Source organism: Rhinolophus ferrumequinum, chromosome 13, assembly GCF_004115265.2.
Source record: "Rhinolophus ferrumequinum isolate MPI-CBG mRhiFer1 chromosome 13, mRhiFer1_v1.p, whole genome shotgun sequence".
Taxonomy (NCBI): Eukaryota; Metazoa; Chordata; class Mammalia; order Chiroptera; family Rhinolophidae; genus Rhinolophus; species Rhinolophus ferrumequinum.
Window position 1 is genome coordinate 54,491,321 of NC_046296.1, and position 23,934 is coordinate 54,515,254.

Here is a 23,934-nt window from a genome sequence, read left to right on the forward strand (position 1 = left end):
TCGCTGGGGTTCAGTTATTATTGCCTAGGCTTGAGTCTAGGCTGTGGGTTGTTCTCTGTTCTGGAATTAGTGGGCAGTCTCAGGTGTAAGCTAAATATGCAAGCACACTTTAACCTCTTTCTGTCATGTCTGTTCTCATTTCACTGACCACATCTAGTCTTGTGGCCAAGCCTAGCATCAGTGTTGGGCAGCAAAATGTATTTCACGTACTCTATGTACTGCAAGGTAATATGATGGAGAGAGTAAATGATGAATTACAAACAGTAATTTAATCTGCCACTTTTGCTTTTCATGCCTAGATCTTGGCTTAATTGTTTCTTAATCCTTGGAAGTTCATGATTTAGAAAAAAATTAAGATACATATTTCTGAGTGTTTGAGTGCTTAAGTTAACCTGCGCAGTTTTGAATAGCACCTTACCTCTTTTTGTTATGTGCTGTTGAGTTGGCTTTGACCTCTGGTAACCCTTTCATTGAAGGATGTCCATAGTGTTCTGCGCTGCTCAGCTCCTGTAGGCTCATGCCTGTAGCTTCTTTTATGGAGTCAGTCCATCTCATGTTTAGTCTTCCTCTCTTCCTGCTGCCTTCTATTTTCCCAGCATTATTGTCTTTTTTGAAGAATCCTGCCCTCTTGTGATGTGCCCCAAGTAGGACAGTTTCAGGTTTGTCATTTTTGCCTCCGGTGATATTTTAGGCGGAATTGGTTCATCTTTCTGGAAGTCCAGTGTATTCGTAGAGCTCTCCTCCAACATTGTATTTCAGATGAATCCATTTTTTCCTATCAGCCTTCTTCACTGCCCTACTTTTGTATCCATGCATACTAATTGGGAATATGAGGGTATGGGTAATCTTAGCCTTGATATGTAATGACGTATCTTTGTTCTGGGTGATCTTTCTTCCTATTTCTTCCTTTGCTACCCGCCTGAGTGTCAGCCTTCTCTTCGTTTCTTGGTTGTGGTCTCCATTTGACTTGATGACTGAACCATGGTGAGCAAACTCTTTAACACTCTAAGTGTCCTCGGTGTCTGTGTGAAACTTGTGGATTTCCTCTGTACTCTTGACTTGTCGTGATGTTCAAATGCAGCCCTGCTTTGGCACTTTCTTCCACTCTTATCAGAAGTTGTTTCAAATCATTGTTACTGTCTACAGCCATACCCTGAATGTGCCCGATCTCATCTCAAATCATTGTTACTTTCTGCCGGTAAGATGGTGTCATCTGCATATCTTAAATTATTGATATTTCTTCCACCAATTTTCTCTCCACCCCTTTTCTGAGTCTAGCTCAGTTTTTCCGTATATGTCCTGTGTACGCATTATTAAACGAATAGGGAGATAAAATGCACCCTTGTTTAAAACCTTTGGCTACAGGAAATCCTGCTGTCTCTTCATAGTCTGTCCTGACAGTGGCTTCCTGTCCACAATACAGGTTACACTTGAGGACCATCAAGTGCTGAGGCCACACCCATTTCTTTCAGAGCCGCGCATAGCTTTTCATGATCTACACAGTCAAAGGCTTTGCTGTAGTCTCAAAGCAGACTAATGTCTTCTGAAATTCTTGGGGGCACTGCAATATCCAGGGAATGCTCACATTTAGATCTCATCCTTTTCTGAATCCGGCTTGAACATCCAGCTTTTCTTGCTCCATATAAGGTAGAAATTAATTCCCTTTTATTTCTTGAATAGTCTAGTGGAGATCTCTTGTTTTTCCTTTTTTGTTCTTTTCAATTTGTTTACATTGACTATTGTGATAGTTCTCTTTACTCGATAGTCTGCGTTCAGGATTCTAACCCTGCTTTTTTGTCACTTTTTACTTTTGTCTCTCTCCTAACAACTTTCAGTGTTTCTTCTGTCATCCATCTTGACTTTTTTTTTCCTTTTTACTTCCTGCATTGTTTTCTCATTCTTCCCTAATAATGTTTCTAGTTTCAGCCTACAATTCTTCTGGTTCTTGGTCAATTAAGTTTATCAGTGCAAATCTGTTTTTTATGTAGATTTTAAATCCATCGGGAATGTTATTTACTGTATATTTTGGCACTATGATTCTTTTGGTGCTCTTCTTCAGCTTTACTCTAATGTTCGATATTAACAGTTTGTGGTCCGTACTACAATCTGCTCCTGGTCTTGTTTTAGGAGCAAGAATACATCTCCTCCCTCAAATTACATAGTCCATTTGATTTCTGTATTGGCCATTTAGTGATGTCCATGTATACAATTGTTCGGTTGTTTGAAGCTTGTGTTTACCATGGACAAGTTGTTGACTTTGCAGAAATCTGCGAGCCAATCTCCTGCTTCATTTCTAACCTGTAGTCCAAACTTTCCAACATTTGATTTTGCATTATTTCCTCCTTTTGTGTTCCAGTCACTTATAATTATCAACATGTCTTATTTTGATGTGTGATCAGTTTCTTGTATACTTGCATAAAAGCTTTCAATTTCATCTTCAGCCTCTGCAGTTGGAGCGTAGGCTTGAATGATGCTTATGTTGATAAGGCTTTACATTATCATTATTATTCATAAATGTAATATTTTCTCATTGGTAGAAGAGAGTTGTTACCTTGGAATATTCTCCTATACCTTTCTTTTGTTTCCCTATCTGTCATTTTGAATGCTTTAACCTATGTGTTTTGTGTCAGTTAAGATATTTTAGTTGTAAATAACAGGAAATGCAGTATAAATTGGCTTACACATTGAAGGAAATTATTCATGTAATACAAGTCGAAAAAAAAAAACAGGCAAAACTTGATCCAGGTTTGCTCAGTAAGTATCTCATCTCTATTTCCTTCATTTTTATTCCATTTTCATCAGGCTTACCCATTATATTTTCAGGATTACGCTTGTAGGTCCTAGAACCTTTCTGCTTTTGGGTTCAAATATAGAAGAGAAGAGAGAATCTTCTTCCCAGAGAGCTTAAATTAAATCGCATGTCATTGAATCTGCTGGCCCACAATGGAGTCATATGTTAAATTAAAAATTTTTAAATTACTGTATACATAGTTAAATGTATTTAGGAGAAGTATTGGTTTCTATACAGCATTGGGGTGACTTCCTCTGACAAGAGACATTAGGCTGAAATCTGAGGAGTGAATTGTAGCTTGCGAGAAAAGGTGAGGACTAGCATTGCAAGAGAAGCATTACTGTGTTTCCCTCAAAATAAGACCTAGCCGGACAATGAGCTCTAATGCGTCTTTTGGAGCAAAAATTAATATAAGACCTGGTATTATATTATATTATATTATATTATATTATATTATATTATATTATATTTATTATATTTATTATATTTATTATATTATATTATATTATATTACCCGGTCTTATTTTACTGTTTTACTATACTATAGTAAAATAAGACCGGGTCTTATATTAATTTTTGCTCCAAAAGACGCAGTAGAGCTCATTGTCCGGCTAGGTCTTATTTTGGGGGAAACAGTGTAGCTAGTGCAAAGGTCCAGAAATCAGAAGAAATGTAAGTTACACAATGGAAAGAAGGCTGGGACAGAGAGGGTGTGGGAGGATGGGCGTGATGAGATCACATTGATAACTCTGGACTTTATGCTAAGATACATTCTGATATCATGGATGAAGTTTAATCTGGGCAGAGGTATCATGATTTTTTTTGTCACTCTGGCTTCAGAGTGGGGCGTTGATGGGGCTGAGGGTGAACTCTCTACTGCTTGAGGTAGGGAACGTTGGAACACCACGAGAGTAGAGTAGGGGGGAGCAAGTTGTCATGGTCACTACCACAGTTACTGAATCTCTGTGACAAAACACTTTGTCCCAAATTACAAAGTAGGTGGTATTAACTCCATTCTGAAATAGAGATGGAAAAAATCATTTGGAGATGAGAAAATTAAGGTTAAGGGTGTTTAAAATGACTTGCTCACGGCTATAATCAGATCGAATTCAGATTGGTATAAATACATAAACCTAGCTCTTTTTGCCACACAGTGAAAGTCTCCTTTCATGAGTTACTGTATTTGCTTCACCTGTGCAGTGTGTAATTATAGACATCAGGTCTTTTAGCCCTACCCTACTAACTACTGCTAAGGAACTACGTATTTTTACTACAGAGGGAACTAAATCAGGCTATTGGCAATATGACTGAAGTTACTTCTCTTCTTGGGCCTTGTGTATGAAACATCAGAGTATATTTCCTTCCCTGAGATAGACTCAGCATAAAATTAGAATGCTGCACTTGTTCCTTTCCTTAAAAGAGCACCCCAACCCTCGCCACTTCTTCATCTCAGTTCTCTTGAGCATGGACAAGAAAAATTAGAAGCTGCATTGTCTCATGATAGTTATGTAATCTTTTGAGGTGTTCTTTCATCTGGGTTTGGTGTCAGAAATTATTCCATATTATTAGGTTGGTGCAAAAGTAATTGTGGTTTCGAACTGAATTTTAAATCGCTATAACTAGGCTCCACCCACATCTTTATTAATCAAAATAGAACCATTACAATCAACACATTTTTGCCAGCGAGAAATAAGTTTGTGTATTCCTGTAGCATAAAAATCCATGCCTCGGGATTCAGTGAACTCTTGGAAAGCATTTTTCGCATCCTGCTGGTTGTGGATGCGTTTTCCCTGCAAAAAGTTGTCGAGATGCTTGAAGAAGTGGTAGTCAGTTGGTGAGAGGTCAGGTGAATATGGCGGATGAGGCAAAACTTCGTAGCCCAATTCGTTCATCTTTTGAAGTGTTGGTTGTACAACGTGTGGTCTGGTGTTGTGGAGAAGAATTGGGCCCTTTCTGTTGACCAGTGCCGGCTGCAGGCACTGCAGTTTTCAATGCAGCGGATCGATTTGCTGAGCATTTCTCAGATGTAATGGTTTCGCCGGGATTCAGAAAGCTGTTGTGGATCAGACCAGCAGCAGACCACTAAAGAGTGATCATGACCTTTTTTTTGGTGCGAGTTTGGCTTTGGGAAGTGCTTTAGAGCTTCTCGGTCCAACCACTGAGCTGGTCATCGCTGGTTGTATAAAATCTACTTTTCGTCGCACGTCACAATCCAATTGAGAAATAGTTCGTTGTTGTTGTGTAGAATAAGAGAAGATGACACTTCAAAATGATTTTTTTTTTTGGTTTGCGGTCAGCTCATGAGGCACCCCCTTACCGAGTTTTTACCTTTCCAGTTTGTTTCAAATGCCGAATGACCGTAGAATGGTCGATGTTGACTTTGGCAACTTTTCTAAGAGGATCAGCTTTGATGATTGCTCTTAATTGGTCGTTGTCACCTTCCGATGGCTGGCCACTACTCTTCTCATCTTCAAGGCTTCTCATCTTCAAGGCTCTCGTCTCCTTTGCAAAACTTCTTGAACCACCACTGTACTGTATGTTCATTAGCAGTTTCTGGTCCAAATGCATTGTTGATGTTGCGAGTTGTCTCTGCTGCTTTATGACCCATTTTGAACTCGAATAAGAAAATAGCTCGAATTTAATTTTTATCTAACATAATTTCCATAGTCTAAAATAAAAATAAAATAAACAGCAAGTAATAAGTCATTGGCAAAAAAACGTAAAGCGATAAATGCACATTAAAATGATATAACATAACCATAGTTATTTAAGAATGTATTCCAATAACAACTGAACCTCGGACAGCATGGGTTTGAACTGCACAATCCACTTAAAAGTGGATTTCTTTCAATAAATATCTGTACTGTTTTCCATCCACGGTTGGGATGGCATTCTGCGGATGTGGAGGGCTAACTGTATATACACATTTATCTACCCATTTTATATAGGGGATTTTGGTACCCACAAGGGCCCTGGAATCAGTCCCCCACATGTAGCAAGGGACAACTTAAGTTTTGGGGAGTCAAGTTACACGTGGATTTTTGACTGCGTGGGGGGTTTGGCGTCTCTAACCCCTGCATCGTTCAAGGGTCAACTGTACTTGACTTTATATTGGTATTGATGTAATGTCCTCAGTACCAGGGTTTGTTTAATTCATGCAAAAGATGCCTATTCCTTCAAGTTATTCATTTATTTAATTATATAATTCTGGAGTTGCTTCCCTTGAGCTATATTCCTTCCATTATGGGCAGTGTATCCTATTTTTCTTCTCTGCCATTGATTCATTGTTTATAAAATTACATTGTCAGGACTCTCTTTATATTTTCCTGAAATAAAATCTAAGTTTTTGTTTTAAACAGTACCATGTTCTGTATATCTTGTGGGTTTTTCAAAACTTTCTTACTGCCTTCAAAAGAAAATTATACCCAGATTTGCAAGGAGATACTATGATGGTGTCTGTATCTCTTTTACCACATCTTTTCACCAGACGTGTGTGCCATTTACTTTCATTTTATGGGTTTTACTTTAAGGGTTTTATTGGTTTGGTTTGGTTTGGGTTGGGGTTTTTTTGATTTGTTTTGTTTTGATTTTAGGTACTAAACCCTAGACCAGATTGTTTCTCTCTCTCTGACTTATAGCATATTACATATACAGGTCTGCAGTCTCAATTTCATAATTCCCAAATTCAAAATGTGCGAAAAAGTTTTTTCCATGCATTTGTTACCAAAACTAATTTGACAACACTTCTTTTGAACTGACATGAAACCATATGTAATCTTTATCTCACTTTGTGTAAATATTCATGTTTCATTGTGTTTGGTTATGGGATGCTGCCTCTAACTTTTCTGGTGGTATTACATCATATATAGCGTATTGTGTTATTTTTTTAAAACCCAAAAGATTTTTATGTCTGAAGCATTTGCCCTGCAGTGTTTTGGGTCAGGGGTTATTGACCTATATCTATATTAATAACACTGATTGAATTATAGTGTTCTGTGGTTATTTGTTCCCTTGTCTCTCTCCCATTTTAGAGTCAGAGCTAAGAAAGCTTTCCTCTTTGGAGCCACAGATCTAGGTTTTTGGCATAACCAGGGTGGAAACTTAATGTTGAAATTGAATACCATTAATTGGGGCAGACTTCTATCCAGATAGGTTATTGAACTAAAGATTATAGCATGTTTTTTCACTTGGTTATATGTTCTTTTTAAAAGCAGTCTCTTTACTGTTCTGCTTCTTTTTTTTTGTTTTCTTATTGGAATCTTGGCTTTACCATTTACTAATTCACTCTTGAACAGCTCACCCAACACCTCTATACATTGCTTTGTTTTTTTTTTGGTAAAAATTGTGTAGTAATTTTGCTTGTCTCAAAGGATTGTTGTGAGGGCTAATAAAGTTGTTTCCTGGAATTTAACATTCCTTTTACTATTAATGTAGCTGTTATTGATTCATATCCTGTTGGTTACTTTACTAACATATAGTCAACCATTCCCTCATTAATGGATCTTGAGGTCATTTTCAGTGCTTTGATACTTTCAACAATGCTGTAGTTAATCCTTGCATATATGTCCCTAAGTCCTGTGGCCTTAGTTTTGTAGGATAGATTAAAGTGGGATTGTCATACCAGTGGGCCTTAATACTCGTATATAAATTTTTATTTTAATGGATACTTCCATGTTACTTTCCTAAGGCAGAACTGAGAAATAGGGGGATGGAGTGAGGGAAGGTAGCAGTTTTCAATCCCACCAACAGTCTGTAAAAGTGTGCATTTGCCTAGAACCTTACCATCAATAGATCTCAGCAGCTCCTTTTTTTTTTTAAAAGTAATTACAGGCTCACAGGAAATTGTAGAAATAATCCCATGTATATATCTCACCTAGCTTCCTCTGGTGGTAACATCTTACATAACTATAGTATAATACTGCTAAGACTTGAATCCATTTGATTTTTCCCAGTCTAACTAATGGTATTTTGATTTAATTTGTTTTCCTTTGACTACTATTATGTTTGGGCTTCTTTTTTGTGTGTGCAATTGGCCATTTACATTGCATGTTTTATGATCATTTGTTCATATTCTTTATCCATTTTTTTTACTTGGTTCCTTGTGTTTTCCTAAAAGAAGCTCTCTTAGAACTATTAATTTTTTTGTCTGCCATTTGTCTTCAGTTACCTATTCCAGCTTCGTATACTTTTATAATCTTTTTGATCATATTTATTTCCTGTATAAAAATTTTTATTCAGTTTCTTTCATTTTTGATTGTTAGGTTTTCTCTCGTGTAGAACAGAGATACAGATTTCTGTATCCTGTAGGTTGTACTACTATTTTCTTTTAATGCCTTTTACTGTTTACATTTTTGGCTTTAATCCATTTGGCTGTGTTTTTGTATATATAGTGAGAATTATTTTCCCCAGATGTACAACATGATAGGTCAACACTACTTATGAAATAAATTATTTTATTTAGGACTCTTTCAGTTCTTGTGACTTAAAACCTCCAAAAAATTCCAAAGGTAAGATTGGCTTAAGACAAGGCTTGATACAGTGGCAAAAGTAATACTGCTAAAAAAACACATTTCTGTTTTCCTCTTTTCTCAGTTCTGCCTTTTTGGGCGTTGAATTTTTCACTTTAATCCTTGCCTAGGTCTTCCTCAGTCTGTCCTGTGTGTTGTTTCCCTCCAGTTCCAGACAATTCCCTCACGATCACATGATGACTGAAAGTTTTAGGCATGACTTCTTCATACTCACTCAGAGGAAGAGTCTCTTTCTGAAGCTTCCCTGGAGAGCAAGTTTCTTTTCCCAAATGCCCAAGTAAATAGCAGCTTAGATTGTCGGCCTGGATTAATCAGGTCATGTGTCTATTCCTGAATCTGTGGAGATGGGGAGTGGGGTGCATACAGAAATGCTGATGGGCTTTTGCAACCAGGAAATGGTGCTTTAACAGTTTGGATTTATACCTGTGATGAGATGGGATCAATTCCCTGTCAACTACATAAGTGAGGGTGGGAGAGGGATAACCTTTCACAGGAAGTTTTAGGTACTGTTTCCTAAAGGTACCTAAAGACGAGGGAACAGATGCCGGGTAGTCAAACCACAGGTGACTGTCATGATGCCGTTTTCTTCCTACAACACAGAAACACAGTGACTTATTATGATCTATTTCTGCATTTGTCTATTTAGGCTGTTCCAGAAACATACTGCTTTAATAGTGGCATAGGGTGCATTTTAATACCTTCTTAAGTAGTTCTCCCATCATCCCTATCCGTGCAAATTTCTTGGCAATTTTTATATATTTTCTTGATAAAAACTTTTGGATTCTGACCAGGATTGCATTATGTGTATTTTTAACGTGGAAATAACCAAATTAGATAAATATAGCTATGAAAATCAACCTGGAGACACTCAAAACTTTCATCAGCAAAAGGTTTTTCTTTATTTTCTTTGTTGTCCTCCATCTTCTTTCTAGTTTTTGACCCTCAACACTTCCACAGTACCAAAGGACAGACCCTGCTTTCCCCACAGAGAACTCTTATCTTTAGGAATACCCAAGATAACCTAGTAGCCTCTTCTGTAGGCCTATTAGGGTTCCTAATAACCAGCAGCGAACCAACAGGGAGAAGAGCTGGAAATGCACACATAACTGCATAGTCCCTCAGATATTCTAAGAAACTTTTTAAAACAAACTTAAGAATACCACACATCGCCGTTTCCATTACGATTTATTTTGTTAGATAAGTACAAGACGATAGGAAAATGAAATCTGATTAAATTAGAAGGGGAAATAATATATTTTACAGGAAATTTATTATGTACCTGAAACTCTGAAAAATATGGTAAATGCATGTTAGAAGTAGTAAACATTTAATTAAGTTGTTATATAGAAGATAAATATTCCAAAGCTTACTTTTAAGTGACCTCATGATAGGTCTAAATACAAGAGATCATCGCAGTGTATACAAATACTGGGGTGCCAAAAAACTATATATATACACAAGTGGACACTTTGGTCAACGTTGCTGGAGCAGTAGTTCACTGTAATCAGAAGTGTCTGGACGCTGATGGCAACCACTTTGAGCACCTCTTGTAATTGCAGAATTCAAACGTGATTTGTATTCATCTTTTGTTATTGGTATATATTGAGTATTACAATTTTAATACAGTTTTCCTTTCTTAAAATGTGTATACCTTTTTTTGTCACCCTCTGTATAGAATCATTATGTTGCACACCTGAAACTATTTGTCAGTTATATCACAGCAAAAAAAATTACAAAACAAAAACAAGAGACCATGGAAATGTATTCGTTTCACAAATCATATTTAATCTTGTGCAGCAATAGGCAAGGAGATTATTAATGGTTTTTATTTGAATCTATGTGTGTGCTTTCCAGCTGTTTTACTTCTGGACATTTAAAACTTACATTAAATGAAATAGTCTTTAAAAAAAATTTCGGCTTCATTGAGATATAAGTGACAAAATTGTAAGTGAAATAGAATGTTTATACCATATATTTGTGATACTTCAGTGAAATAAAAGTTTTTCTTGGCTTAAATGTTTCACACTGGATGAGGATTAAGAAAATTAAAGAACTGTTTATTTCTTTAGACATATGAGAATGAATTCTACATTCATGGCAGTCTCTCTGTGGATTGATAGACTTATAGTTTATAAAATGTGTTTATGTTAAATGGGTGTTGACTAGTTAATTATATCTTAAGTCAGTGTTACATTGGATATTCAGAAACAGAAGCTAATCCTTGTGTTGTTCTTCCTTTTCTTTTCTTGCAGTGGGACTTCCCCTCTTGCATGCCTGAATGCAATGCTGCACACAAACTCGCGAGGTGAAGAGGGCATCTTCTATAAGGTTCCTGGTAGAATGGGAGTATATACTTTGAAGGTAAATATATTTTTGTTAGGGACTCATTGAAAAAGTAAAAACATGAAGTGACTACATATAAATAATATTTGCGTCATAGAGACAAAATTCTGTTCTTGAAGAGCTTATTTTCAGGAAGAGAGAATATTTTCAACCCTGTATTTAATACATTTTTTAACTAATCTGTAACCATCTGTAGGTAGATCAGAAAAGTAAATTTATGTTTTATTCTTTATGATAATATTGTCTTGAAAGGATGAAATGAAAAAACGACTTCCAGTAACTTTTTCAAGGGCCACATAAATTTGAATAATACTGAGTGTTACCGAGGAGCAATACAGTCCTGATGTTTCATATTACTTTCTCATTTAATTCCGAATTGTTACAACTCAGAATTGTGATTATTATTCCCTTGCTATAAATGAGAAAGCCGAAGTTCAGAAGATTGACTTTCTTATCCATTGTTGGCCAAATAATATCAGAACAGAATCTGAACCAGATCTGACTGAATTCCCAAGCCTGTGTTCTTTTTACCATAGCAAGTTTGCTAACTTCTAATTCCTGCACTGAGAAGGGACCTTGACATATCAGTGTCTTTTCAGTCACGAACAGGAGAACCAACTTAGATGAGCTTGATTGAGTAAAACAGAATTTATTGGTTCACATATCCGAAAATTCTAGGAAACTCTGCCTGGATCCAGGAGCTTAAATGATGGGATCAGGAATGGCTAACAGCTGATAACAGATGTTACCCGATCTGTCCACTTTCTTTTGGCTTCTTTGTCAGGCAGGCTTTCTCCTCATTGTACATGACGTCACTGCCCCCACCCACCCCGCCCCTATTCTGCCAGCTGTAAGTCTGAAGAGCAGAGAGACTGAGGCACTAAAGCAGGAGTCCTTCAGTTAATCTTGATTTGGCTGACTTGGTTTGGCTTGGCCCATGTGTCTATACATGAATGATTCTGTTGCCGAATGTATTGATCTTTTAGGTTCATGATCCCCCTTAATGTGAGGTTGAGGTTAAGCCTGCTGAGCCAGATACGTTGAGAAGAGGGCTTGTTTCACAAAGGAAATTTGTCAGCAGGAGACTTAATGCTTGGCATGCAGTAACTATGCCCATGTGTATGTGGGACTTGGTCCTTCTTACCTTTTTAGCTTTGAGCTGTAGTCATCACTATGCTCAGTGGTTATGTGTAGCTCACTAACATTAAAAAGATCTAACTTACCCATAATGCCTCCTTTTTATATACTTTGTTCCTGGGGTTACAAGGCTATAGTCCCACATGGAGCTTTTTGCATTTCTTTTAGGTTTTAGCTGTTCTAGACTTTCCACATTGTTAATAACATGTATTAGATGCTGGATACTGTAGAGGCTATAAAGGATAAACGTAATCCCTGAGTCCTTGAAGCTCACGTAGTTATTAAAATAATTGCACAGTGACAGAACATACTGTATTATAAAATACTGTACTATAAAGTACTGCAATAGTATAGAGAAAGAAAGATTAATTTTGAATAATGAGATCTAGAAAGTTTTTGTGTTTGTTTTTCAAACTTATAAGATTTGAGCAGATAAGTAATGTGAAGAAGGGCCTTCCAAAACAAGGGAATCGATTAAGCAAAGGCACCAATAGAAGGATTCAGAATGAATTTGCAAGTAGAGTAAATTGGAGCGGTTAGACCATAATCTCTGTGTGGGCTAGTGTGGTAAGGAGTCAAGGGGGGTAAACATTAGGTCAACATCAAACTTTGGAGGCTTTTGAAAACCTAACTGACCAATTAGAGAGAAAGGGAGAGAGGGAGGAAGGTAGAAAGGGAGGCGAGAGAGAGAGAGAGACAGAGACAGAGACAGAGGCAGAGAATGTGTTTGTTGAGGAGATAGCAGAGGTTTTTCAGAAGAGCATGGTCAAATCGTGTTTAGGAAGATAATTAAGTAGGACAGGTTTAAGAGTAAAGCAGGAAGACTTGTCAAAGAGATAGTTATGGTTGTTTGGAAGAGATAATTGGCTTGAAATATGAGAGATGGAAGCAAGGGACATTAGAGAAATAAAATATATACTATTTGGAGTGAGTGAAAGAAAGCGTAAAATGATTCCAAAATTCAGGGCATGAGCAAGTTGATCCTGGAGGGATCACAAATTTAAGAAGTTAGTTATATTTGGATTTAAAATACTTGTTGAACTTACGGGTCAAGAGGTCTGGCTGGCAACTAACTCTATAAAAGTTGTCCTGCATTTTGAAGGAAAGAATAGAAAAATATGGGATATGTATTTTAAGAAAGAGTATAACATAAGAAATGGCACTAGGATATAAACATAAGTGGAAAAGAACAGTTCTTTCCTGGATCACAGTTTACTATCTTGGCTGTTATGAGTGCCAGTTATAAGTAGGAGGGTCACATGTCAGAATTAAATTTTTGTCTGATTATAGAAATAAATTATGTGAGGAGACAAAAAATATATTGAGAAAAAAAAGAACCATCCATAATTTTGTAACTTAGAAATAACATTCATTAATGTCTTTATTTATATGTGTGTATATTTTAATATATTACATAAATACATAGTAGCTAATATTTGTTAGGCTCTTATCATATGCCAGGCACTATTTTAAGCATTTTACATTTATTAACTCATTTTATTTCAGAGTGATCTTTTAAGGTAGGTACTATCCTCATAGACAGGGAAACTGAGGCATGAGAGTTTAAGACTTTGATCAAGGCTACACAGTTGAAAAACCAGAATTTAAACCCCCGAGTCTTAATTTCCTCGTTCTTGATCTCGCAGCTATCCTATTATCTCTTTTACATACTATGCTGACACAGGTATCCTTTCTGACTAACATCCTCACTATCCAGTTCAGAAACCAGATTCATGTGATTAAAAAAAAAGATTTCTTTTATATGTGGTTCTTTCTACTTACTAACCAATATTCAGGAACCAATTAGATTCAAATAATGCACTATGTCTTGCTATCCAGACTCTTAATTGAATTCACAGTACATAATGGTACTAACGTACATACAAATTCATATATATTTTACATGGATGATGGATGTATATACATGGTTTACAAAACTATTATATAATTTTTTTATCCTGAACAGTTAATCATTTACCTGGCCTTACCTATACCCAGTTTTTGTCTAATTTAAGTCTCTGTGTTGTGCCTGCCTGCAATTGTCATGTAAAATTTTTGCCTTTGGCTATAGATGGAAACATTGGCTAATTTGAGCCAAAGGAGAGAGATGACAGGAATTCAGAAAATATTGCTGGTTCTGCTACTGAATCCTATAATACTAAAAATTAATTAGCACAATTAAGTTGCAACAATGCATGTCAGGGATTTAATTGCTATTTGCTGAAATGGTGATGACTAATCCTAATTGGATGCCTGCATTTTCAGAAAGATGTGCCGGATGGGGTGAAAGAGCTATCAGAAGGTTCAGAAGAAAGCAGTGATGGTCAGTCAGATTCCCAGAGTTCTGAGAACAGCAGCAGCAGCAGTGATGGTGGCAGCAACAAGGAGGGGAAAAAGAGCAGGTGGAAAAGGAAAGGTAAATCCACCTGATCCCTCAATAAAGTACTGAGCACTATAGGACAAATGCCTGTGTTAGGACTTCTTCCTTTCCAAGCCCCACGTCAGTCGATCTCTTCCCTTGCCCTCTAGGTCAGTACTGTCTATCAGAATGGCTCCAGTCGTGGAAACGTTCTGTATGTATGCTGTCCAACCCAACACAGCCGCCACTGGCTGCATGTGTCTACTAAGCACTTGAAATGGCTAGTGTGACCAAGGAACAAAAGCTTTAACTTTATTTTAACTTAAATTTAAATAGCCACATATGGCTAGTGGTTACGACATTGGACGACATGACTCACTCGGATTTTCTTTGCCTCTTAAATCCTCTCACCTAAAATTTCAGCACTTGCTTCTCTTAACAACTCTCTCCTTACTAGGAAAAGAATGCTTTTCATTTCTACAAGCAAAGACTGCATTCAATCTGCTGGGCTTTGCTCTCATGCCCTACTTGATGTCTGCTCCATAGTTTACCCGAAAACCTTTCTATGAAGAATAATGTCTTTGTTGCTGCAGCTTCCCTGGGGTGGATTTTCCACCTAAGGATACATTTTAGCTCCTATTCTTACTAATTTATCTGTTGCTTCTTGTCAAAGTCTTGAAGAGGTTGAATTGTTTTTATCCAAATAGCCTTACATGGCAAGACAGGTTTTCAGCCAATTCATGATGGTTCCTTTATAAGGACTGCTGCAAAGGTTTTTCGCTCTGGACTGATTTTCCAGAGCAAAATAGACATCCAAGAGTTTCCCTAGCTTGGATATCCTCTTAGGTTTCAGTTTTAGGTGAGCTGCCTTTGGATCTAGAAGCTAGGGTCATGTTTGTTAGACTACTTGACTCGTTAATTTTAAGAGCCTTTAGAACTACTGATAATAGAACTATATCAGAAAAACGACCTTATTTACTATCATCCTTGTGTTAATGTATGTGCTACTCCTGGAGAGAATTGAGATAATTGGTGGCATCATCTGTGTTCTCTGGTGTTGTGACTACATGTGCAATTTGGCCAAATTTTGTGATTGTGAGAATTTTATCTTTAAGATCACAGCCAGTTGGAGAGCAACCCAGATCTCAAGACAAAGTCAAGACCTCTGACCAATATTCTGATACCCATTTTTAGAGTAATCCCTGTCAGTAGTGAAAGGAGGTATGGGCCAGGGCCTTGTAACCCTGTGTGCACTAAGGACATTTTCTGGACAGATGCAGCCAAACATGTTAAGGGCTCTGTCTCTCCCCTCTATCTCCCCAGTTTAAACTTTTCTTTTTAAATTTGGAAATTGTTGATCTAAGATTAGGAACCAAGCCAAGTCATGAGGCTAGAGAAACAGCAATATTCATAAATTATGGATGTGGCTGGAAACAGGGAAATCAATATGAAAGGATACCAGACTAATAAACTGGAAACAAAATCATGGTGTTTGGAGGTCTTTACTTTTCAATAGCCACATATGCTACAGTAGCAGTTTTGAGTAGTAGCTGTCACATGGTTATTTGGAGATGAGAGGTGTACATGTCACATGGAATTCATGTTTACTCTAGCAGCTCTGATACTAAGAAATGGATAAATGCTGACCTACCAATAATGAAGAATGATTTAGTCTGACAGAATGTGCTTCTCTCATTCATGGATCATTCATATAGCATAGATTATGTACATTTTTAGCTAAATATTATACATTTATCAATGTTTTTATAGTCCAGTGCAAATTAAAGTAGAAAATTGGTAGTAGTGATAGCAGCATGCAGCAAAGCAGTTCTAAATCAGGTGTGTTACAAATAAAGGTAAAGCAAACTAACTGTGCCAAGTCCTTTTTCTTATTTTGGGTTTTTACTCTCAATCTGACATCACTTTATTTCAAATGCATTGTAAGACAGGAAGAACACTGAGATAGTATCAAAACCCACTTCCTTTTATGTACAAAAATAAAGAGCCTTGACAGCAAAACTGATACTTCAGTAGTTGAAAATCGATAGAAAGTATCTAGTTATGGGTATACCTTTCAGCCAAATAAGAACAGAGAACAGAACTTTGAAATTCAGTCCAATATTAAAACTAGTTTATTGATATCCATGTAAAGTGGAAAAACTTAGAAGTTTGTAGTTTGGGTTTCTAATTTGCAGACAGGAAACAATGTTCAGAGAAGAGCTTTTTGGAATTCCAAGCCAAGGTAAGGTAAAATAACTCCAGAAAAATGATTAAAATCAACACTTTCTGTTGCTTTTTTTTTTTTTTTTTTTTTTGGGGGGTAGGATCATAGCTAAGTGATGTCTCTGCCTTTTCCCCCAAATGAAATACAAATACTGCTGCATAAAGCAACTACAGTATTATTTTTATCTTCTGATAGTGAAAAGTTTGTTAGATTTTGGTCTGCTTTTAAAGTGTCTTAAGAAAAAAATTAATTATCTAAAATAAACCTTTTCATCTTTAAGGAATTATTAATTCTTTCCAGGAACATGATGTAATGTTAATTTTACTGCTTGTTCAGAAACTACTTTCAATCAGGACATTTGATACATACTGTGTTTGGAGTTATGTGGACTACCACAGACCCCCTGCCCACTAATGTTATTTATATATATGTATGTGAAGTTGGAAGGAGGTGATTCTGTATAGAAACATCTGTTTAAAAAGTATGCCAGGGAGAAAATCCTTTAGGCAAATTTATGTGGGGAGAGACCTTTGGGAGAGATGTTCTCTTCTCTCTGTGGTGGTTGGTGGGTGAGTTGGAGGCTTTAGCTCTGTCATGTATTGAAACCACTGCGCTGTTAGGACTTGGATAGTTAGGGTACCCAGAAGCAAAGGACGGTTCAGCTATGGCCTCTCCATCTTTCGTTAGGGGGCTGTTTGAATATTATCAAGAGCCACAGTCTGCCCAGTTTGGAGTAGATTGCACTTGCTATGGGAAGAAGGGACTTAGAACTAAAACAGTCTGTTACTTTTGGAAATGAAATTCCTTTAAAGAAAGACTGGCCGCAAAATAAGAATTCTCCTTTAAGAGAATGATTACCATTTTTGAAGATTAAAACAATTTTTGAAACTTAAGTTACCAGTATTTTAACTGTTAATCCTTCAACTATATAAAGCTAATTTTTAATTTTGATATTACTGCTCCATTATTTCTGGCAGTCTCTCTAATATTTTAGAGGGACACATTGAATGTTTTCAGGGCAAAATAAAACATTGTCAATGATTTTTTACTAAAGCTTTAAATTCAAATGTAGGTAATATAAATAATACATATTCATATTGACTTGTTCAATATAATAATCAACTGTTGAAATTTAAAATTCTCAGTAGTATAATATATCTGAAGAGCAGTACCTTCTGAATATATATATTCAGTGGGTGGTACATAAATATCCAACAATCTGAAACTACTTCAGTAAACTATGTAAAACTGGCTTTAATGAATACAAGTTATAAAATTTGTTTTAAATATTTTTCTGAAAACAATTTTAAGCTTTTTTTAAAAGTCATTTCTTGACTAGGTTGCTCTTTGTTTTTTGGGGTGACTTTTAAAAAAATTAAATAATAAGTAACTGCTAATCTTTTGACCATAATTTGTTAATCTTTTGTTGCTATCTGTTTATATGAAAGCAAGCATTTTTGTTTCTAATCAGATTATGTTTTTAAATGAGTGCTTTTATCTGTTGAGCAGCTCACATTGGAAGACCAATAGATCAGGATATAATCTTGAGAAGTATTGTTTAGGCCATTTATTTATTTACAAAGCCAAGGAAACATCTCTATTTAAACTATTTGCTAGTTATTAGTTAGTCTTTCTTCAGTATATACTATTTGCCAGGTAATTGGGAAACCAGTTTGAGAAAGGTGTGGGCCCCCCCATAATGGGAGGTATGGGCCCCACCCATAATCTAGAAGTACAGAAAAACAAGCAGATAATTAGAAAATAACTTCATGAGTAACAGGTGTTTATCATCTTATACCATCATTAGAGAAGAGAGTAATTAACTTTATCTGGGTTAGTAAGTATTGTATGAGCTGTAGAAAATTTTAATATACTATCCTTTCCTTGAGAGTATAACCTCTAATGATGATAGGATATGTCATGGAAAGGAAACATATAAAGGCAAGAAGGGGGAAATGTGTGTACAGTGTTTTCAGGAAGCAATAGTAAGAAAAGTTTGGCTGGAAGAGGGGATTTGTGGGGGAAAAAGGGAAAAGACGTTGGGACGTTGGCAAAAGCCAGATCTCTTGCACCAAACAGATAGCCAAGTTGTGAACACAAAGGAAAAGTTTGTGAAGGAAATGAAATGTGCTATTCCAGTGAACACACGAATGATAAGAAAGTGAAACAGCTTTATTGCTGATACGGAGAAAGTTTTAGTGGCCTGGAAAGAAGATCAAACCAGCCACAACATTCCCTTAAGCCAAAGCCTAATCCAGAGCAAGGCCCTAACCTCTATTCTGTGAAGGCTGAGAGAGGTGAGGACGCTGCAGAAGAAAAGTTTGAAGCTAGTAGAGGTTGGTGCATGAGGTTTAAGGAAAGAAGTCACGTCTATAACATCAAAACACAAGGTGAAGCAGCAAGTGCTGATGTGGACACTGCAGCAAGTCATCCAGAAGATCTAGGTAAGGTCATTAATGAAGGTGTCTACACTAAACAACAGGTTTTCAGTGTAGACGAAACAGCCTTCTATTGGAAGAAGATGCCGTCTAGGACTTTCATAACTAGAGAGGTCAGCGCCTGGCGTCAAAGGACAGACTGACTTGGCTCATGTCAGGACCTCATGCAGCTGGTCACTTGAACTTGAAGCCAGTGCCCACTTACTGTTCCGAAAACCCGAGGGTCCTTAAGGGTGATGCTAAGCGTTCTCTGCTCGTGCTCTGTAAATGCAACAGCAAAGCCTGATGACAGCACATCTGTTCACAGCATAGTTCACTGAATATTTTAAGCCCACTGTTGAGACCTACTGCTCAGAAAAGAGTTTCCTTTCACAATATTACTGCGTATTGGCAGTGTACCTGGTCACCCAAGAGCTCTGATGGAGATGTACAGTGAGACGGGTGTTGTTTTCATGCCTGCTGACAGCCTGCATTCTGCAACCCATGATCAAGGAGTAATGTGAACATATCAAAAAGAAATACATTTTATAAGGTTATGGCTACCATAAATCACGATTCCTCTGATGGATCTGGGCAAAGTAAATGTAAAACCTTCTGGAAAGAAAGGATTCACCATTCTAGATGCCATCAAGAACATTAGTAATATGTAGGAAGAGGTCAAAATACCAACCTTGATAGGAGTTTGGAAGAAGTTGATTCCAGCTCTCATGGATGACTTTTGGGGGTTCAAGACTTCAGTGGAGGAAGTAATTTACACATTTGGTGGCAATAGCAAGAGAGCTAAAGTGGAGCCTGAAGATGTGACTGACCTGCTGTAATCTTATGGTAAAAGTTTAATGGATGAGGAGTTTCTTCTTATAGATGAGCAAAGAAAGCGATTTCTTGAGGTGGAATCTACTCCTGGTGAAGATGCTGTGAAGATTGTTGAAATTGTTGACAACAAAGGACTTAGAATATTACATAAACTTAGTTGATAAAGCAGCAATAGGGTTTGAGAGGAGTGAGTCCAATTCTGGAAGAAGTTCTGTGAGTAAAATACTGCCAAACACCATTAGATGCTCCAGAGAACTTGTTCATGGAAAGAAGAGTCAATCGATGCATCAGACTTCACTGTTGTCTTATTTTAAGAAATTGCCACAGCCACCCCAACCTTCAGCAACTACCACCCTGATCAGTCAACAGCCATCAACACCCAGTCAAGACCCTCCACCAGCAAAAAGATTACGACTCGCTGAAGGTTCAGATGATGGTTAGCATTCTTTAGCAATGAAGTATTTTTAATTAAGGTATGTATATTGTTTTTTTAAAAATAATGTCACACTTAATAGACTACAGTATAAACATAACTTTTATACGTACTGGGAAACCAAAAAAGTTCGTGCAACTCACTTTATTGCCGTGGTCTGGAACGGAACCTGCAATATCCCCGAGGCATACCTGTATAATACCATGTTAGGGGTGTTTATTTCAACAAAAGTAAGCAAGAGAAATCAGTTGGAACAGTAATTGACAAGAACAGTGAAAACTATCTCTGTGTGTAGATGATATAATTATGTATCTGACAAACTCAAAAGAATCAACAGAGATAAAAATTGATGAAGAAGGCAATTTAGTAAAGTAGCAGGATGTAATTTTAGCATATGGCAAATGGCCACCAAATATAAGGATAATAATCAATGAAAAAAGAGAACACATTTGCAATAACTACATCAACAACAACAAAAACTCTGACCCTTGTGTATGGTGTGTGCAAAGGTGTTGGAACAACTGAATAGCCAAAAAGATGAAAGTGGATTTATTTCTCACACCATACTCCAGGATAAAGTCCAAACAAATTAAAGATATAATATAAAACTTGAAATCAGGTACTAAAGGAAAACATGGCATGAATTCATTTTAAAACCTGAGAATGGTGAAACTTTTCTCTTGTTTCTGGAAGCATGCTTTTTTATCTTTTGACTTAGCAAACCCACTTTTAAGAGTCAATCCTCAGATACACTGTCAACAATACAAAAGAGCATAGCACAGCTTAAGACCAATGCTTCTCAAACTCGAGCGTGTTTCAGCGTCACCTGGAGAGTTTATGATGAAGATTTTTGGGCCAGAAATCTGAGTCTGATTCAGTAGGTCTGGGCTGAGACCCAGTAATTTCCATTTCCAACAGAATTTTAGGTAGTGGTGGTGGTATTCTTGGTCCAACACCATAAGAATCACTGGTTAAGACACTGCAGTAAGAAGAGCAAAAGACCAGAAAGAAACAAAATACTCATCAAAGTCTGGTTGAAAAAATTGTGATACATCTGCACAGTGGAATTCTATGCAGCTGTTAAAAGGAATGTAGAAGATCTCTATATTCTGTTCTAGGATATTCCCCAGAATATATAATTATATTAAGTTTTAAAAAAATCAAGTTGGCAGATAGTTTATAATACATGATTTTTTGCTTAAAAAAGTGAGTGAAATAATTAAAATGTATGTACTTATATTTTCACGAAAATAAAAAGAAGTAAAAAAACAATAATATAATTCATTTCCTATAGAAGAAGAGAGGTAATAAAGGGGTGTAGACAAAGGAGGGAGCTGAACTTACATGAAAGTAACCTTTTTTTATAGTTTTCCATAATTCAAATAATTAAATTTTTAAGACGTACTTTTTAGAAATACGAAACAACTGAAAGCAAACTCAGGTATACATAAAATTTGTTGCATAATCACAGAGGTAAGTTACTGTGAGATATATCTTAGGTGTGGGAGACCAGACACAAAGAAAATCTTAAACTGCAATCAATAGTCTTTTTTTCAGCAATTATATTGGTGTGGGTTTTTTGAAACTATATCTATAATAGCAAGTTAATAATTAATGTTATTAGGACACAGGATTATCAGGGAAGAAGAAACGTGATAGCAATATAAAATCGGAAAAGTTAAGTGACAGTCCTGCAATCTTAGTTTGAATTTGCTATCTATGCATGCATTTATTTTTCTCCTTTAAAAAGAGACTTTTCTTGTTGTAACCATTGAAAAGCCCTAGAACCAGCTACCCCAGTAGCAGTGAGCACCACGAGTACGCAGGGCGTGGTATCTAATTACCATTTCCAATTAAAAGATATCAGTGCTCCTTGGAAAAGTATTATAGCTGATCCAATTCTGGGCAACAAAATATGCAAGATTTGCCTGAGACTCTTTCTGTGCCAGATAGGTTGGGAGTAGTCAGATACTGCTGGGGCCATGTCCCAAAGATGGTTTAAAACTTGAAGGAGCTCCCACTATCCCGAAAGGGAACAATTTGAGTGGCCTATTTGTAATAATTGCTTTTGATTTAAACATTTCAAGGATATAAACATCTATGAGTTGATAATGATACTTTAAAACAGAAAATCAGTTTTTAGGTACTGTGTTAGTTTCTGAGGCTGCTGTAACAAATTACCACAAACTGGGTACCCTGAAACAATAGAAATTTCTTTTCTCACAGTTCTGGGGCCAGCTCTGAAGTCAAGATGTCAGCAGGGCTGCACCCTCTACAGAGCCTCTAGGGGACAAATCTGTTATTTGTATTTTCTGGCTGCTGGTGGCTTCTGACTTACTTGCTTTGTGGCCACATCACTCCAATCTCCGCCTGTTTTCACATCACCTTCTCCCGTGTCTGTCTTCTCTGTGTGTCTAAGGACCCTTGTCACTGGATTTAGGACCCAGTGGGATAATCCAAGATAATCTTCCCATCTCAAGATCCTTAAGTTACCACATCTGCCAAGACCCTTTTCCCAAATAACCTGTCATTCATAGATTCTGGGGATTAGGAAACAAACATAACTTTTTGGTGGCCACCTACTCATTCTGCAAGTATACCAAGTTTCAGTCTTGGCTGTGCCCCTTACTAGCTGTGTGCCCTTTAGCAAGCTAATTAAATTTCCTTAATACATAAAATTTAGATATCATCACATTCAGGTGAATGCATATATTTAAAATTTATAAATATGTGGTCAAAAATATTTTCATATTTTTATTTGTGTAGAAAAATACCAGTAAGGATGTCAACCCAACCATTTTATTTGGTTATTTCAGAGGGCAGAATTAGAGAAGTTTGTGGGGGTAGAAATATATAACCCACCTTAGAGGGTATTTATAAGAGTTCAGTGAAATCCTGTTCAAATGAACCTTCAAATGAACAGATTGCTAGGCACATAGAAAATATGTAGTTCTTAGTTGCTCTGATTAATAAAATTATGTGTCTTTGAAGACAGAGTAAGCCACTAAGCGTTTCTCAACATGTTTTTAAATCTTGTTTGCTGTTTATAGTTCTGAGCCTTTAATATTTAAAAGTCAGAACAAAGTTTAATAAAGTTTCGTAGCAGTTATAAGACCATTATAAGTTGGCATTAAGTCAGCTCTGGGAGATGTTCTTCCCTGGTGGGTCCTGGAATCTTCATGATTTATTTCAATTGGCTTTGAGATATGTTTATGGTTTTATTTGTTAGAAAGGGCTTTTGCCGTAAAGGGAAACATTCCAAACAGTTTCCCCTGGTAATTATGATAGCTTTATGTCTCTTTTCTAGGCTGCAAAGTAGAATTTTTAAATTCTCTAATGGGGTTATTTTGGTTGCTTGGTTTTCTGTTTATTTTCAGGCAGTATTTGAGGCAGGTGAGGAAATGTATATTCTCAGATTTATGCAAACTATTAAAAAAGAAAATAAACAGTTAAATATTAATAGTTTTTAACTATTTGCATTATGACATTTAAAAAAAAACATTGGTCAAATAAAAAAGACAATAACAAGTGTTGGCAAGGATGTGTAGAAATTAGAAGTCATATATTCCTGGTGGAATTGTACAAATGGTTTGGCCATTTTGGAAAACAGTTTAACAGTTTCTTAAAAAGTTGAACAGTTACTGTAAGACCCTGCAGTTCCACTTTAAATATGAATACAGGAGAATTGAAAACATGTCCAACAAAAAATTCCACTAACTGATGATTTTCATATCATTATTCTTAATGGCCAAAGGGTGGAAACAACCCAATCAATGTCTGCCAGCTAAATGAAGAAGCAAAATGTGGCATATGCATACAATGGACTAGTATCTGATGATAAAAAGGAATGAAGTATGGATACATGCTT

General features: G+C 36.5%; 1 protein-coding gene across 4 annotated transcripts in view; it reads left to right on the forward strand.

Moving 5' to 3' along the window:
* ASXL2 (ASXL transcriptional regulator 2) overlaps nt 1-23,934 on the forward strand; it is a 121,706-nt gene that overhangs the window by 58,350 nt on the left and 39,422 nt on the right. For 3 of the 4 annotated variants that reach the window (XM_033124352.1, XM_033124353.1, XM_033124354.1), the window contains 2 exons: nt 10,572-10,680; nt 14,065-14,215. In XM_033124352.1, coding sequence (XP_032980243.1) covers nt 10,572-10,680; nt 14,065-14,215 — 260 coding nt within the window. Of the gene's footprint in view, nt 1-1,627; nt 1,648-10,571; nt 10,681-14,064; nt 14,216-23,934 lie in introns of those variants that run through there. The other variant, XM_033124355.1, reaches the window with a different exon arrangement.